Source organism: Castor canadensis, chromosome 2 (assembly GCF_047511655.1).
Source record: "Castor canadensis chromosome 2, mCasCan1.hap1v2, whole genome shotgun sequence".
NCBI lineage: Eukaryota > Metazoa > Chordata > Mammalia > Rodentia > Castoridae > Castor > Castor canadensis.
In genome coordinates, this window is record NC_133387.1 from 160,952,619 (window position 1) to 160,969,577 (window position 16,959).

Sequence of the window (16,959 nt, forward strand, 5' to 3'; positions counted from 1 at the left end):
TTGCTATTTTAAGGCAGTGAAGAGTGAAGTATCAAAAACCAGTTTGGGATCTGATAGGCAAAATACTATTCTGCCTGACTGGAAGCCACTGGAACTACAAATGACCTTTGATCCCAGCAGCATGGATAGAAGTGGAGTGATCTAAAACTGCTGTGCCAATTAAGTATGAACCATAGTGCTTAGGATCAGAAATTACTGGCCAGGCTTCAGGAATATCAGACTTGAGTTGAAAGACTTATTTTTAAAATGTGGAGCACCACTCTCCATGTGACTCTGTGATTCTCTGATGTTAACCACCTGTTGGCTTGATGCCTTGACAGCAGTAAGTCTAGAAATGGGATATTTTTTAAACTTAGAAGGTTTGTCATGCTCCAAAATGCAAAAGTTTATTCCCCACAACGCCTTGTGGAGTCAGATGTGAATCAAACCCTCATGGCTCCCCAGTAAAGCCTGAGCACCCAACCTTGGCACTATTACTTAGCCATTTCCTCCATCTTACAGGGCTCTTTCTTAGGGATGCATATATCATCCCTCTGAATAATACATAAATTCTTTGAGGATATGGATGAAGTATTAACATAGCTACTATGTCATTGACATAGTAGGTACTCAAGAAAATTGTTGAATGAATGAGCAAATAAAAATGCTTCATTTTTGTACAGTATTTTATGTTTATGCCTGTCAGCGTCCGAACTAATCACCACATCGTTATCAAGATCCATTGTCATCTTTAATTACGAATTAAAGACAGAACTGAAGTCATCAGTAGCATTTTTTTTTTAGGCAAAGGTCCCTTAATATTTTTCCATTTGGATACTTATGCCAGGCTTCTCCCGTATATGAAGCAGAGTTCTGCTATGAATTTGAGCTTTGTATGAGTTTTCAAAAGTATCTCCTAACCTTCATCTTTTTAAACTTCCTCTTGATGTAATTTTAGATTCACGTACAGTTGTAGGAAATATTGTGGAGAAAGATCCCATGTGCCCTTCACCCACTTCCCCCAAATGGTAACATGTTCTAAGAATAGTGCAACCAGGAACCTAAAACATTGACACAACAAACCATTGACATTATTCATATTTTACCAGTGTGACATGCACTTGTTCAGGGGAGGGCAGGATTAGTGACATGGATCTTTTTAAAGTCAAGAAAGCATGATTTCTAAAAAGAACAGCCCTTTTAAATGATGATGTTCCTTTTAATAAGTCATTTCTAAGGCATTTTTCTCATTTGTACTTTGTGTATTTGGAATATTCAATTCACCTGGCTGCTCTTGAGGTCATACAGTGAGCTTATTGTCAAACTTGCTCTACATGTGAGCCAGTGGCAACTGCTTGAACCTCCTTCCTCCAGGTCTTTGAGTGAGCAGGTACGTACACACTCACTCTCTCTCTCTCTCTCTCTCTCTCTCTCTCTCTCTCTCAGATTTTCTGCTGCTTGCCTTTTTATGCCTGAGTACCTTGCTGACAAGTGCTAATAACAAAATACCCAGAGAGAGTCCAGTTGAATTTAGTATACATTAAACATTCTGAACTTGTCCTTTTGCTCATAGATTGTGCATAATTAATAATTAAACAGTTTCAGTTGTTATGGTTTGACCTTCCTGAACTGTTCATTATTCACAAGGCAAAGGCGTCACTCAAACTTTTTTCCTCTTGTCCTTTTTTCTCTGGCATGTGGCATGCTTGTGTTCCAGTTGTCAAGTGAAAGCCGCTGACCAGATAGTTACCAAACCTCTGAGGCTTAGAGACTGTCCTCCTTGATGACCAGAATTGCTTACTGAATGCTTTATGGCAGCTGTTTTTATATAACAATTGCCTGCTGGATAACAGGATCCAACTTGTATCCCTTAGCAGGACTCTAAAGTTGATTTGAGACTAGAGTCTCAGGATGAGACTTTTGGTTAAGGTTGTACCTGTTTCATCCCAACCTCTGTGCTTAGAAGTTCAACAGAGAAGCATCCAGAAAAGCCCTGAAGGTGAAGTATGGCACCCAGGGTCTTAAAAAGAGTGGTTTTTATTAACAATTTAGCGTCAGTTTCAGCCAGTACTGCGTTATTAGTGTAACTGTTTCTTCTATCCACATTTATGTTTCTGAAGTGCATATTTCAATTTTGCTTGAACTCATATTTCACAGAGGAGTTTTTTGATAAGTAGCAACAACTATTTTACTAGATTCTCAGAATCCCTGGGGATGGTTCTCAGTCCCCCTCTAACCCCACAGTGACTGCATGTGTTGAGCTGCAGGGAAGCTGGAGCCCAGATTAAATGTGTACTGTACTGTTCTCCCTCCTTCCCACAGATTTGAACTAACTAACTAAATGGACAGGTTCTTGGATGTCTTTCACGTCTGGATCCATACTAACTTCTAATTTTATTTTCCTTAAAAAGAAAAAAGTGTGCTTTAAAACCCTTTAGCAAAGTGAACATTCTCAGGCATACTTATTTGCTCTCCTTTGATGTGTTAACAGCCTGGGTTCTTATGTGGAGTTGGAGGCTCTCTGAGGCCACCTTTGCCCAGTATTTTTGTGTGTCCTTTTGACACCCCCCCCACTAGTCAGTTCTGCATCTCAAAACATTCTTCCTTGAGACATGCAAGAGACATGGATTTTAGAATAAAAAATATCTGGCATTATGCACTTGAGACTAGAATTTTGATGAGTGATTCTTTCCAGGCACCATTGGGATGAGAATCCACTCACTCTCTGTGGTTCTGCAAAGTTGACTTGTACTGACATTTTCAGAAGTGAAGTAAATTATTCATGGATACCATCCAGTGTTCCTTAGTTTTATTGTATGAATATCATATTATAAGGCTACAATATCAAGTCTTAAATTAACTATCCATGCAAGATGTCACATTTCCTCATTTTACTTCTCATCCATGTAAAAATGACATCTTCATCAAGTTTCTTAGTCTATAATTCATTAATTTGCTCTTGGTATCATACTTTGAAATGAAGCCCATATTAGAATCATGTTTTATATCAGATCTTTGTAGAAAGCCAGTACAGAATTTTAACCATCTTAGTAAATATTCAGTCATGTTAAGACAGCAGGCTTTTATTTTCCTAAGTATTGTATTTTAAAGCAACTACTACTCAGATGCTTCTAGTACTGTATTCTCAAAAGAAAAAAGCTGGGGGATGGTGGCCAATAAAGTAATGATTTAGAGAAGCTTCCTGATTGATGAAAGTCCATGATTTTTGCACCTCAGACTTTGAACTATCTTTTTACTAATGGCTTTTGAAACAGCAAAATGTTTTTTCTTGAACTGGACTTTGTAGATTCTCGCAGGTTTAGTGATATGTACAGCTTTCCTAGAGCAGGCTGGATCTGAAATTGATATCTCGTTTTATTTTTACTCTTCAAACCAACGGGACTTCTGTGACCATTTTACACTACCTTTATTGAGGAATTGTCATGTTATTGTGTGCCTTGTTCCTTTTGAGTACACTGATTCATCAGCCCCCGTTTTTCATGTCCCCTCTATGTAATGCCTGCATGTAATCCTTTGAACTTCGAAAGATTTTGTTTCACTCTCATTTTCCTTTGTTTTCTTTTCCTTCTGGAAGCTTTTCTCTACTGATGAGAATTTTAAGTTTAGAATCACTAACCATCTCGTCCTCTGGATGAGTAGAATAAATTCAAAAAAGCAAAACCCAAGAATGTTTTGTTCATCTTTTTTTGTAATCTCTTCCAGATTTTTTTTCTTTTTGGCTGCTCTGACCCCTCAGTTCCCTTTGATTTGGTTGTATTTTCCAGCAGTTTCCAATTGTTTGACTTGGAAACAAAGCCTTAATAAGAGTTCTAGTTAATTTTCTGTCTTGTAATTACCGATCTCATTTTTCTGATAATTGGACACAGCAATTATATGTATATTTACTAATCACATAGGAGGCTGTGCAGTTGTATCTATCTGCCACCATTGATAATGACACGCATATTGCAGAGGTGCTTTTATCATCTTCTTTTTTCCACTACATCAAAGCTATTTCCTCTCGTTCTCAATAATGAATACATGCATGCATTTGACACAGTTGTGTGCTAGAGAAATTGTTTGGCTCCCACCAAATGCTGCATGCTCTGAGTTTCTAGCCTGCAGCGCTGGAAGGTTGTATGTAATGATATATTGCTCATCCAAATGGCCAAAGCACTCCAAAGCACAGTGAGATTAAAATAAGTCATTCCTTTGTTAATTTAAATAGGTGCATGTATCATACTTTGCAGGGCACTTTGTGTAGGGATGTCAGAAAGGGAAAAAGCCGCCGAAAGGTATTTTTAATAGCAAATGAGAATAGATGAGAATGGAGTCATTTGCAGCTGCCTACTTTATGTGGCTCTCTTGTTCCAACTGTAGGTCTAATGAGATGACTGTTAAAGTACTCAGCAGTGTAATTTCATTACATCCTGAGCTGTTACACTATAAACACAGTGGCACTCTCTATCACTCTTGGACAAACTCCTAAATTCTTAAAGCCTTCCTTTGCAAATGGTAATAGGGTTTGCTCCCTGTGTTACACATTGTTGTTTGTTGCTATGTAGTTTTCTGTTCATTTGAATGACTACCACTTCGACCACAATTTTGTTTGGTTGTTGAAATGGGAATTTTTCATTGTGTTCTTAATTCACTGAGTTTTTTATATGATAAGTTGGCCTAGATTGACAAATAGTCTAAAATTTCTTTTCAGGAAACAACTTCCCCTATAAATGCCTTCCTATTGAAATTAAAAAAAAAAAAAAGTCTCCCACAGTACGTAAAGAGCAATCAGTTAAAAGCAGTTGAATATAGAATAGATGTAAATAAACAGGAAAGTGTAAAAAAATAGCAAATCCAGTAAAAGAAACAAAGGTCAACACAAGAATAATTTCACAGCTCTTTGTTAATTACAAGACCATTTGTATGTTACTTAAATAATCATTAATTTCTCATTTACACTTTCCCTACCTTCCTTCCTACCCTGTGGCTATCATTGTCCTTTTTTCACCTCCCCTCCCTCTTTGCTTTCATGTTTCTCACCATTGTGAAATGTGTGTGGCTTGAAATTTGGCATCTTTACCTAAATGGTGTGGAAGAGGGGATAGCCAGTCTTTCAAACTAGATGAGGCTTTATATCACTATGCTCATCTTTATACTGCTACTCCAGGGGGTTGGTGACAGGGTTGTGCAATAGAAAGAAAGAAAAGGCATTGTTGTGACTTTTGGTGACTTGTTTTTCCTCCTTCCCAGGATTCGCCCATCCTTCCGGTTGGAGAGTTCTCCGAGCCATTTGTACATTTCATCACTCAGTGGTGAGCCAGTTTGCAAACATGCCATACCCTCAATGTAAATGATACATGCCATTAACTGTGCGGCTCCTCAAGACCTTACGGCTCTCCTTGCTTCCTTTGGGAGACTGGAGGGACTTCAAGGCTTTGAGCAGATGGGGCAGCAAGGCCAAAGAAATTATTTAAATTATGTAACATTATTTACACAAAGGATCATAAATGTACTTCAGAGGCTCCTCCTGTTTTAATAAACTGCTGAGAGTTGGGTTCCTTCTCTGAGCACAGGCACTGTTGTCTTTTTTTTTTTTTTTGCGCTAAGAAATACACAATTTTATAGCCCCTACTAAACAGATGTATGAAGCTTATTTTTATGAATGTAAACTCAAGTTACCCATAAAACTAGTGTCACTTAGTGGAAATAGCATAGTTTATTAATTCATCGAATTTTCAGCAAATAACTTTTATCTTTGGTTATAGTTTAAGCACAATACTGGGGTCCCACTTCACTGAATTTTGATGTTTGAAGGTCTGTGGAAACAGTCCTGATAGGCCCACTTCAGCCCCTAAGGAACTGAGAGAAACCCCAGGATTTAGGGCAAAGGTGCCCTAGAGCCTTGAGGTCAACCCCTTGTCATTCTATACCTGAAGAAACAGGCATTTTTCTGCCAGGAATTCTTTCCCAGCCTTTTGCTTTTTTCCTCCTGGCAGAACCTGCCTTTCTTTTATTAGCCCTTGCTCCACCATCCTGTTTCCCTCTCCCTCGGGAGGGACTCGGGCCATGGGAGGCCAGTCACTCCACTGCCCTCTCCTTCACCCCACCGTGGGGATTTGCCCAGGAGAGGAAGCTGAGGAATGATGACCTTCCCTGAGCAGGAGACAGAACTCCCCTACCCCAGACATTCCAAAACACCTTCATAACCTCTCCTCGCTTCCTTCTTCACCAAAGTCTTTTCCTCATCCCCGTCAGTCTATCTGCTGGTACAAAAGGCTCAGGCAGCCCCTGCCAGAAGCCCTAGCTCCTGGAGTGCAGTGAGGTGGCGCAGTCGTGAGTCTTTGCTAAATCCGCATGGCTGCGCACGCTCCCCTCCCCCATGATCCAGCTGATGATTACACTAAAGTGAAACCAAGAAATATACCTTAATATAAATGTCAAGCTTTATCACCTTTTTGACTAAGTGTAATATGTTACCTTGTAATAAAAATGCCTCAGACAGTTTATATTCCATAGGAAAAAAATGTGAGGAAGAAATTCTCTCCCAATTTAAAAAAATTTAATGCTGTTTCTGTTTATTTAAAATACTTATTCTGTAGCGTTTGAAAAACTTTTGTTTTCCAAAGCATGCAATATTGGAAAAAAAGAAAACATACATATTGTGATTCCTAAGCTGCCTGAGCATTATCCCCATTCCAGAGAGATGGAGACAGAGATTTTAGATTTGTGACATACCTGGAGTATCTCTCTGTGTGGTCTGAGTCCAACCTGGGGATGGGACTGGGACTAGTCTGGGCAGCCAGGGAGAGAAGTATATAAGGCTTTATTGTCCTCCTATCCAAAAAATTAATCAGCTGTCATATAAAAGTTTTATAGAGACAGAGGGAAGGATGACCTGAAATCTGTTGAAATTTCCACAGATACCAAGCCAAAACAGAAGTGATAGTAGATAACAGCCTTGTTTTCCCAAGAGACACGGCTATTTTGGAATGCCAGGTTAGGACTGTTACCAACTCCACTAGCAAGACAGCTTGAATTACTTGCTAATGGATGCACTATTTGAGAGGTGCATATGGTTATTTATAGGGAAGGCAAGTGCCCTCAATGCCATTAATGGTTCATAACTATGGTTCTTGTTTACCAAATGATATTAAATCTCTCTATTTAAGAAAGAGTACTGTCAGCAAATACAGAGATTATATGGTTTTCTTTTTGTTCATTAAAGGATGCCTTACATAAATAAAAAAGGCATCTGTGTTCTTTTCCAAGTGATCGAAGCAGCAATCTCTTCATGACTGCATCCCACAGACCTGTAAGTTTAGAAGGAATGCAGCCATCAAGTAGGCAGCTACCCGTGATCTCCTCTGTACCCTTTGTTGGTGCTTCATCACATAGCTAAGTGCATGCCGCAGCTACTAATAGTTGTACCTATTGGATAGAAGATGAGAAATACTTTGCATGAGGAATGTGGTTCTTTAAGCAGCTTAAAAAAACTTAGCTCACAGTTGTTAAATCAATTATCAACTTGCATTATAGCCAAAATAATTGTAAGTCAAGATAATGTGTAAGAACCCATTAGTGATTTTTGTAGCATTATCTAGATTCCTGACCTCTTTTATGTACTGCTTGTCATTTGAGAGTCATAGTGAAGGAATGAGATGTTTTCTCATTTGACTTGACAGTCACATTTCTTTTCTTACTGTCTTATGCCAGTTACCAAAAAAGAAGTTTATTGTTGTCAAATTTGAAATAATTTGACAACTGAGTCAGAAGGAGAATATTGCTGCTTTTTCCACATTAATTTCAAAAGTAGAATTAAATTTAAACTCATTATCTATATTGCAAAAATAATTTTAAAAACTTTGTTTCTAGTTCATAAGGTCCCCAGAAATCTGATTAATTAAAGGTCAAAATAAATGAAAAGGAATATGTGTTAATACTTTGGCCAAGAATTGAACTGATGGATTTTGAAAACATTCAAAATTTGAGGAGAAATAATGGTGGAACTTAACAGCAAAAATTTACAAATAATGGAGATGAGGGTCTTTTTTTTTTTTTTTCTCCTTACTACAGCATGCGAAAACAACCTAAAGAAAGGCCAGCACCTGAGGAATTGATGGTGAGTAAAATTTTTTTAGTTATAATTCTCCAGTTATAAATTTATGCTTAACATTCTGTTAAAAAGATCGGCATGAACTTTAAAAATCCTCAGGTAACATTATTTACTTTATTTGGGGAGGTGTTTGAGATTACTATTTTCACTTTAAAAAAAAAAAGAACATTTTTAAAGCTTGATGCAAAACTTTTGCCTTGTTAAAAGTCACAAATTTAGTGTAGGTTACTCTGCACTCTCTTTTGTTGTAATAGCCTTTGGGAAGCCTGAGGCTTGGCAACAGAGAAGGGAACTTGTTAAGTTTCCACTGCAGACCTACAGGATACTCTGAGTGTGGCGTGAAGTCCTCTTGGATTCATGTACAATGAAATTAGACTGGCTGCAAAAGATCAAGTTAATGTGAATCTTTGGTCTTTTCTCAAAAAGAGACACTACAAGGCTGCTAGTGCTATATTCTCATTTCCAAGGCAGCTTTCTTTGATTGCAAATGTCAGTTTTTACTCAAGCAGGGAGAGGAACAGAGACACTCACTAACAATTCCCAAATGGTCATTTATTTAGTGCAGATCGTAGATTTGACAATGCACAAGCAGTTCCAATGAGTTAGGATAGAGCATTAGTAAATATAATTACAGTCTAGTTTTTCCAGTGTTTTATGTACCCACTCCTCACATTCTGCAGTTGGAGCAAATCTGACCAATTTTCTTTCACCTCTTTAAACAAAGTGCACTTTCCATATATAGGTCCAGAGTTTTTTCATCCTTTATATTCCATCCCAATAAACACTCTGAAGCACCCAGACTTCTGCATAATACAGATTTCATCTTCACCTAGAATACCTTTCTCTTTTGCATTATAAGTGCTTTCTAACTAGATACTTTTCTTCTTTATATTTCCCTGGAGCAAAAATCTCAGTTTTCCAGGTAGTTTTAAGTTAAAGTTCACCCCTAAAACCTCTGCAGTTTATAGCTGTACAGGTTTTGTGTTTAAATTAAAATGAATGTGTGGGTTTGGGGAGGTTGGAGTTTTTGTTTTGGTTTTGATTTTTGATTTTTGGGTTTGCTTGTTTGTTTTTGTTTTCTTTGGTGGTTGGGAAATTCTAGCAGTTAGTAACATTTGAGGAAACTTGGAACAGGTTCTAGAGATGGAGACCCATTTACCTTGTGCATTATTGTGATATGGCTGGATAGCTCAGCTATTAAAACAAAGGAATAGGGTTTCATAACACAGATATCTGTTTGTAAATGCATGTTTCAATGCGGCAATGAGTTGGCCACTTATAAATAAAACATCTGCAGATCACACATACACCTATAAATGTTTGTGGATGTATGTGTGGGAAAGGAACACCTCTCCAGGGCGGTGAGTCATAAAAATAAGGCTAAAGAATGAGTATTTTCAATGCCTTGGAAGCAAGTGGTTGTAGAAGCATGTGTGCATATACATCTGTGTTGGGGGGGTGGGAGGAGCGATATGTGTTTATCCTGTTTCATACTTTTTAGCAATAAATATCAATAAATCAAGAAAATACAATAAGAAATTTAGTCAGATATTTACTTTAACATTATCTCTGATAATACTCACTATTTGATTTTTAGTGAATTTATTTGCAGAGGAGTGAAGTAAAGCACCTTGTTTGATGAGGGCTCTGTGAGGAGGCAGGAAACTGAGGAGGGGAGGTGTTTGGTCAAGATCATTGAGCCCTGCTTGCTGTTTGCCAAAAGATTGGACCCAATAGGGAATGGGAAAGAAAGTGAGTCGTCCCTTGTCTTAAAACCTGAGTTACATCCTAGGGACCTAGTCATAAGGAACCAGTTTCTTTATTCCTTTAAGCATATTAATGGCTTTAATTTTTCCTTTTCCCTCTCCACTTGCAATCTGTTTGATGGTGCTCCCACTTGGAAGCTGAGAGCCTCTGGAATGCATGAACTGTAGAGCCCATTTGTCACTGTGGGTGGGGGGCCGTGCCTTTTACAAAAGGAGCACTTCATCTCCCAAGCACAGTAACTCCAGCCAGCAGGATACCAATGTGGGCAGCACAGCTTGGGCTGTATCAGCTGTGAGACCTGCAGGATTGTCAGGGTTTCCCTGTGGGTTTGCATTTTCCAAACTGAAGGAAGAAAATCAAAGGTGGAATCTGGTGGAAATAGATTCACCATTTGGAAACTCTTAATTGAACTTCAGGTATTGCCTTCATTGGTGAACACAGGTGCCCCAGCCTGAACTCCCTTTGACCCCTGGGCCTGGACTATTTACACAGTGGACACTCAAGCTGTCTTTGTCTTTTTATTTGGTGGGGGTCACTATATACAACCAGATAGCCAATATCAAGCCTTAAAGTCATTGTCCATGTCAGTCTTGAAGATGAAATGTGAAACTCCAGATTAAATTATCTTTTTTTTTCTCGGCATTTCTTTTTCTTTTTTTCTTCTTCTTCTTCTTTCTCTTTTTAAATCATTTTGGCGTTTATTTGGGCCACCTCCCCACCCCCACCCCCACCAGGTTAAACTCTTAAGACCATTAAAATCCCAGCGTCAGAACTCATTTAGTTGTTTAGCTATTTAATTCACTCTACTTTGTGTGGCTCTTCTTCAGATGTTATCAGTATTTATGCTGTAAGTGGAAGTCATAAAACTGGGCCAAGAAATTCCTTTAATTCTCACATTTTTGAGGAGGCCAGCGTTCATATGAACTGATGCAGTCATTGATGGCTGATGTAGCCATTAAGCTAGATAAAGAATTCACCCAAAAGTTTCATTTCTGCATCCACCTCCTCCTAAGAGATCTCAGGATTAGGAAAGTAATTGAATTTGACAGTTATTTTAGACCACTATGTGCAAACTCCTGTGCTAGACCCTACAGAAGATTTAAAAAATAATAAGCCACACAGGCATGGTCTTGTAGGGGATATGGCAGGTACACAAAGAGCTAGAATGAACTGTTACAAAGAAGCTACAGAGTTCTATGGGGGGAGTGGGGAAAAGCTGGCTGGAGGAAGTAGCATTTGGAAAAGGACTTTAAAAGTAGGATTAAATTTTTTTATTATTATTCATTTATTTACATGTGTGTACATTGTTTGGGTCATTTCTCCCCCATGCTCCCTTCCCCCACCAAGGATTGAATTTTAATAGAGATTTTTCAAGGGACCATTGCAGGCATAGGAAATAAGGATGGGCACTGCCAAGTCTGTGTAGGCCCCAGACCTACATAAAAGCAGCATAGTTTACCTATCTAACTTCTAACCACATGGACTTTTTTGCTTAAGTGAATTCTCTTGAGGTTTACTTCCCATTCAAATATAGGCAAGTCCCTTATCCTGGGGAAGGTGTGGCCTTCCTTGAACTCTTCAAGAGCCTATTGCATAAATCAGTAGTCAGCTTTTAACCCCACAAAGGAAAGCCAGCTGCAAACATTCAGCATGCTGACTCAAACAGGCAGATAGGAACCCCACCCCCAATTCTTTCTGCTCTCGTGATAATGATTCCACGATTGAAGAGCCTGACCACACCATCCCAGGTCTGTGGCCTGGTACCAACAAACCTCAAAAAAAATTTTTTTTTAGGCACTAGAGACTCTGAAACAGTGGCAGGCAGAACGTTCATCAGGCTTCAGACACCCACGGAATATATTGGCTTATGTGGAGAAAAGCCAGTTTCTACAGTCAAAAAAGGTTGGTGGGACTGCAGAAAGATTGTAGAAAAATTCCCCCATAATGTCAGTGATCAGATTGAGAAAACCAAAATATTAAAAATTAGATCCTTATACTCAAAAGACAGAAACGACTGAGGTGAGAGCATTGAAATGGTGATTCTAGTCTCATTTTGCTTTTCTAATTATATGTTTAAATATTTTTAAATTAAACATGCATAGACCATTTGCCTCTGTAAAACACAAAGAATTACTCTTCCTTTAGTTCTTTGGTAACTAAGGTCAGACTGTGATTTAGCAGAGAGAGCCTCTCTGCTATGGCTGTTCCCTGTGTAACCAAGCAATGACTCATTCCCTTCCACTTCAGCCTCTTCATCTACAAAACCAAGGGGATGCTGTGGATCAGTGAGCCTTGACCAAGGGTCCTCAACTTCAGGAAGTCTGTTAGAGCCAGGAAATTAACATGCAAAAATCTTGTGTACACATGTAGATTTTCACTTTCTTTTGAAAAGAGGAATTTGTGGCTGTCACCAGTTTTTCAAAGGGCACCATGACCCTAAATAATTGTTAAGCTCCCTCTACCTTCCCATTCTGTTCCTTAAAGCTGTGTGTCAGGACCAGACAAGCAGCTTGGGCGGGGCAGTCATTTTCAGAGAGTACATGCTTGGTATGAGGGAGGGAGGGGAAGACCCTCCCTGTGAGACTCAGCAAGGCTCCCACCAGCTGTCAGGCAGCCTTTAACCTCCTGGTCTGTCCAGAATGAGGGCCTTGGCTGGAGCAGAGAGGGTGAGGGCCGGGCACCTACACAGTTACAATTTGGGCTCAGAGTGTTGCACATCCTTCTATGCATTTAGAGTATTTCCAGGAGCTTCCCATGTCTAAGCTCTATTTAATGGAATCTATGCATAGTAAGTAATCAGGTCAGAAGAAGCAGCATCCCGGTTTGAGATCAATCGCTGGCTAATACTTTATCTAGGCCACTTTATTATCTCATGCTGATCCCATTCCATTCTCCTCCTCCTTTGTAGCCTGAACTTCGGCTGTGGGAAAAGTACGTATCCCATACATATTAAAAACATATACCCATTCTATCTGTATGTAAATGCGTGAGGCACAGCTGGATATTGCAGAGGAGTTTGATTTACTAATAGTTATTATCTGTTCTAGCTGTTCGGTGGCAGAATTTCAGAGAAACAAGCTGGCACAAAAATTGTCTCTATGCTATTACTATACTGTTTTAGTAATTGTTTAAAAACATGGGTTTTCTCCTTAGGTTTTAATAATGTCTGTTACTTTGTGCATTTCCTTGTACATTCCAGAGCAGGGTGTTCTTTTTTAGCATTTCCTTGGGTTTGGTTTTCCATCTAGGCTCCTAAGAATACAGGATGCAGTTTGCAATTGAAATTTAACATTTGTTTAGAAAGCAAGTAAACAGTGGGACTGGAAATACAAGAAGCAGGCGTGGGTCTTGGGAAGAGTAGTGTCGGTTATAATCAAAATAGTGCTTTTGGATTTTTTTCCTTGTCTAATCCTAGCAGCTGCAAACTTGAAGACATCTCATTTCTCAGTGAGGGAGGGCTTTATGTATGAGAGGTGGTAATGTTTGGGACTAATAAAACCAAACTGCTCTAGAAAAATCTGTTTAAACATTTAATTACTTGCAAAGAGATGTTAACTTGTTTAACTCCTCTAAATTAAATTGTCACTGGTAGCTTTTCTGCTTTCCCAAACCTGATTGTAATTACATTTTGAAATAGTTTGGTTGGTGGTTCTTTCAGTTAATCAAGGCATATGATAAATTGGGCATCTGCATGGTCCTCTTTAAAAAGTGGAGGAACCACCACATTAGATTTTTGTCTTTCCAGCACTCAGATTCCAGTGTGGCTTTGATGTCACACCAAATAGCTTTGTTTGCCTGTGAAAGACAAAATGCACTGGACAATTAAGAAGATGATTTTTATTTAGGCTGTTGCAGTAAGGAGAATGTTTATTAATGAGGAATGGCTCAAAGGAAAGAGGGGGCCAAGGTCTTGTGGAGACAAGAAACAAGGAGTCACCAGTCTTGTGAAAGTCAAGGAAAGGTGGGGAAAGGACTCATCTTTGTGAAAACAGGTGGTCCTTTGTGGTTGATAAACAGATGGAGAGATTTCTCACCTGTTACTGCTTTCTGGGAGCACCAGGCTCAGAGCAAGTTCCACTTTGCTAGCACATCCATTTGAACCAAAGGTGAGTGTTGATTATTTTGATCCAGAGCTTGCATGTCCACTGTGCACAAAGATAAGGAAAGGAACATTTCTGCGGTCCCTTTGGTTTGTTCTCAGAGACCACCGTGCTTACAAAAATCTAACCTTTTTAAAACACTTACAAATCTGGTTGTCATCTGCTACATTTAGCTCCTGCATATGTCACATACAGCATGACTTTGTTGTTTTGTTATTGTTGCCATAGTATTTTAAGACAGAGTCTTACTATTTAGCCCAGGCTAGCATTTAATTTGTGATCCTCTTGCCTCATTCTCCCCAAGTGCTGGAATTACAGGCCTGTACCACATTGCCTGGCCATATACAACATGTTTTAAAATGAACCTTTAGGGCTAGATTCATGTGTGTCTGACTACACATTCTTTTTTTGGGGGGTGGTATTGGGATTTGAACTCAGGGCTTTGTACTTGCTAGGCAGGTGCTCTGCCACTTTGAGCCATATCTCCAGTCCTTTTTAGCATTAGTTATTTTTCAAGTGGGGTCTCTTGTTTTTGTCTAGCACCTGCCTCTCAGATAGCTGGGATCACAACCACATACCACCATGCCTGGCTTATTGTTTGAAATGGGGTCTCCCTAACTTTTTTGCCCAGAATTGCATTGAACTGAGATCCTCCAAAGCCTCTGTCTCCCACGTAGCTGGGATTATAGCTATAACCCACCTCACCTGGCCTGATGAAGGCATCACTTTTGCTTTCAGTTATTCATTTGGAGGTAGAAAGCAGTTCATTAGCTGTGGCACCCCAAATTTGTAGCGAGAAGTCCTCACCAGAGCTTCTTTAAGCACAAAAGTCATCACAAGGCTCTACAGAAGGTCCAGTTGACATCCATAGAATAATATTTTTTCTCAAGTTCTAAAGGCCATTAAAATAATCTGTTTATGTCTGCTTATATGTAGGAATCCATTAGTAAGTTGATGTTAGCTTTTTAGTTGCACATAATTACAATGGCAGAATAAAGTCTGTATGCTTGAGATTGCACTAAATCAGACAGCTTTAATTTGAATTTTTGATGACATACTAGCACTTCAGCAAGAACAGAGAGTATAACCCCAGAAAACAGGTTTTGTTCGTCCTTAGATGTGATTGCTTACTCTCTTCATGAGACTTTAGCATATAAGTACGTGTGTGTGTATGTGTGTGTGCATATACATATATATGTCTTTTCTATACATGTGCATGGCAAAAGTGATACAGATGGATAAAGCCTTTCCTTGGTCATGGTGAACTGACAGTTCTAATTTCCCAGTTAGGGATAACTTTTTTCTTTCATCCATCAATTCAGAGCTCTTAATGTGCTGGTGATTTGCCTGTTTAAGACTAGGATTGTTCGAATTCAGCCCAGCAATTATTCTTTCTTGTTTCATAGAGCTGTCATCTTTCCAGCATTGCATTTTGGGACACCCAGAGGCTATGTAGCATGCACAGCCCACGGGAAGTATGTGGTTATGTTGAACACTGGGAAGTGCAATGAGTAGGCTCCTCTTCGCTTTGGAGTAATGCACATTCCCTGGGGGTTAAGGCATACTTTGCAGTTGTCACACTGTTGTTCCTCATTGGACACCACTCATTTTCTTCTCTCTGAGTGTTGTCCAGCCTCAAAGGTCCTCCCTTGCCCTCTTCTTGAAGGTCTTCTTCCCTGCAGCTTTCCCCCTCTCCAGGGCTTGCTCCCTTCTCTAACCCTTCCAGAATGTACTGTATCTAACTTGGAATAGCACCTGATATTATATTTATCTTCTATCTAGAGTTGGTCCACATGGCACAGTGGTTCTTAACTCTAGCAGCTCATCACAGTCATATGGGAAATTTTTAAAAAGAAAGAAATGCTTGGGTCCCAACCTAAAGTGAATAATGTCTGGCATTGGGATCAGGAAACAGACACTTTATTTTTTATTTTTTAAAGCTCTCTAGGTGATGATAAGGAACACACAGTGGTGAAAATCACTGGTTTAGCAAAACCCACTTTTCTTTCCAAGTTAAGTTCCTTGGAGGATCATGGTCTTACAATTCAGTGCCTGGTTTGGTCCTATTCTACTATCAGCCAGGCAAACCACTATTTGCGTGTGCTATTCTCTCTAATTCAGTCAGTAAACACCTTACTAGACACTAAATAGCTGAAGGCAAATAAGACATGTCCCTTTTTCTCTAGGAACTCATAAAGAAAAGCTGAAAAACTGACCCAAGACCAAGTAATCCCTGGACATTAAGATATATAGTACGAAGTAGGGTGCCCATACAGCCCAGGGGTATAGCTCAGTGGTACAGGACTTGCCTAGCACTCACAAGGCCCTGTGTTCAAGTTCCAGCAGTGCACATACACATTTTTTTAAAAAGCCTTTTGATAGTATTTTTCCAAGTGTGGTGGTACTTGCATGTAATCTTAGTACTCAGGAAACTGAGGGAAGAGAATCAAGAGTTTTAGGCCCTGACCTTCCCCCCCGAAAAAAAAAAAATTAGGGTGCCCATGCTAGACTACATTTTCTAATCAAAGGTTTTTGATTGACTTCCTGCTAGGAGAGGTCATCTGAGTAAGATCAGATTTCTAGGATGTTGCAGTGTTCAAAACATTTAGCAACCAGTACAGCATAGGTGTCACCAATCAGAATAGGCACCAAGGTCTCCATCCCACCCTTCATGTGTACAACAGTCATGAAGTGCTAAGCAGGCATTGATCAGAAGTACTGTGATCTTTGGCATCTATTCTGACCACTTGAGAGTTCACCTCCAACCATTTTCTTCTCCCAGTTAGATTGATGGCAGGAGATCCCAAGGTCTTTATGTATCAGTATATCAGATGCATGCCACCCCTTTGCCCAGCCCTTAGATATAGTGGGTTAGGTTGTAAGACCAGGGACAATCAGTCAATTGAGAGGGGAAATATAAAATGATCTTACAACTAGTCTGTGGGAGTTCAGAATTGCTGTTAAAGGTGGCAAAGTTGTTTTTCTGTGAGTTCACACTAT

General features: G+C 39.4%; 1 protein-coding gene across 7 annotated transcripts in view; it reads left to right on the forward strand.

The window, feature by feature from the left end:
• Positions 1-16,959, forward strand: part of Map2k5 (mitogen-activated protein kinase kinase 5) — a 252,617-nt gene that overhangs the window by 210,550 nt on the left and 25,108 nt on the right. For all 7 annotated transcript variants that reach the window (XM_074066289.1, XM_074066285.1, XM_074066286.1 and 4 more), the window contains 2 exons: positions 5,230-5,291; positions 8,053-8,098. In XM_074066289.1, the coding sequence (XP_073922390.1) occupies positions 5,230-5,291; positions 8,053-8,098 (108 nt within the window). The remainder of the gene's footprint in view (positions 1-5,229; positions 5,292-8,052; positions 8,099-16,959) is intronic.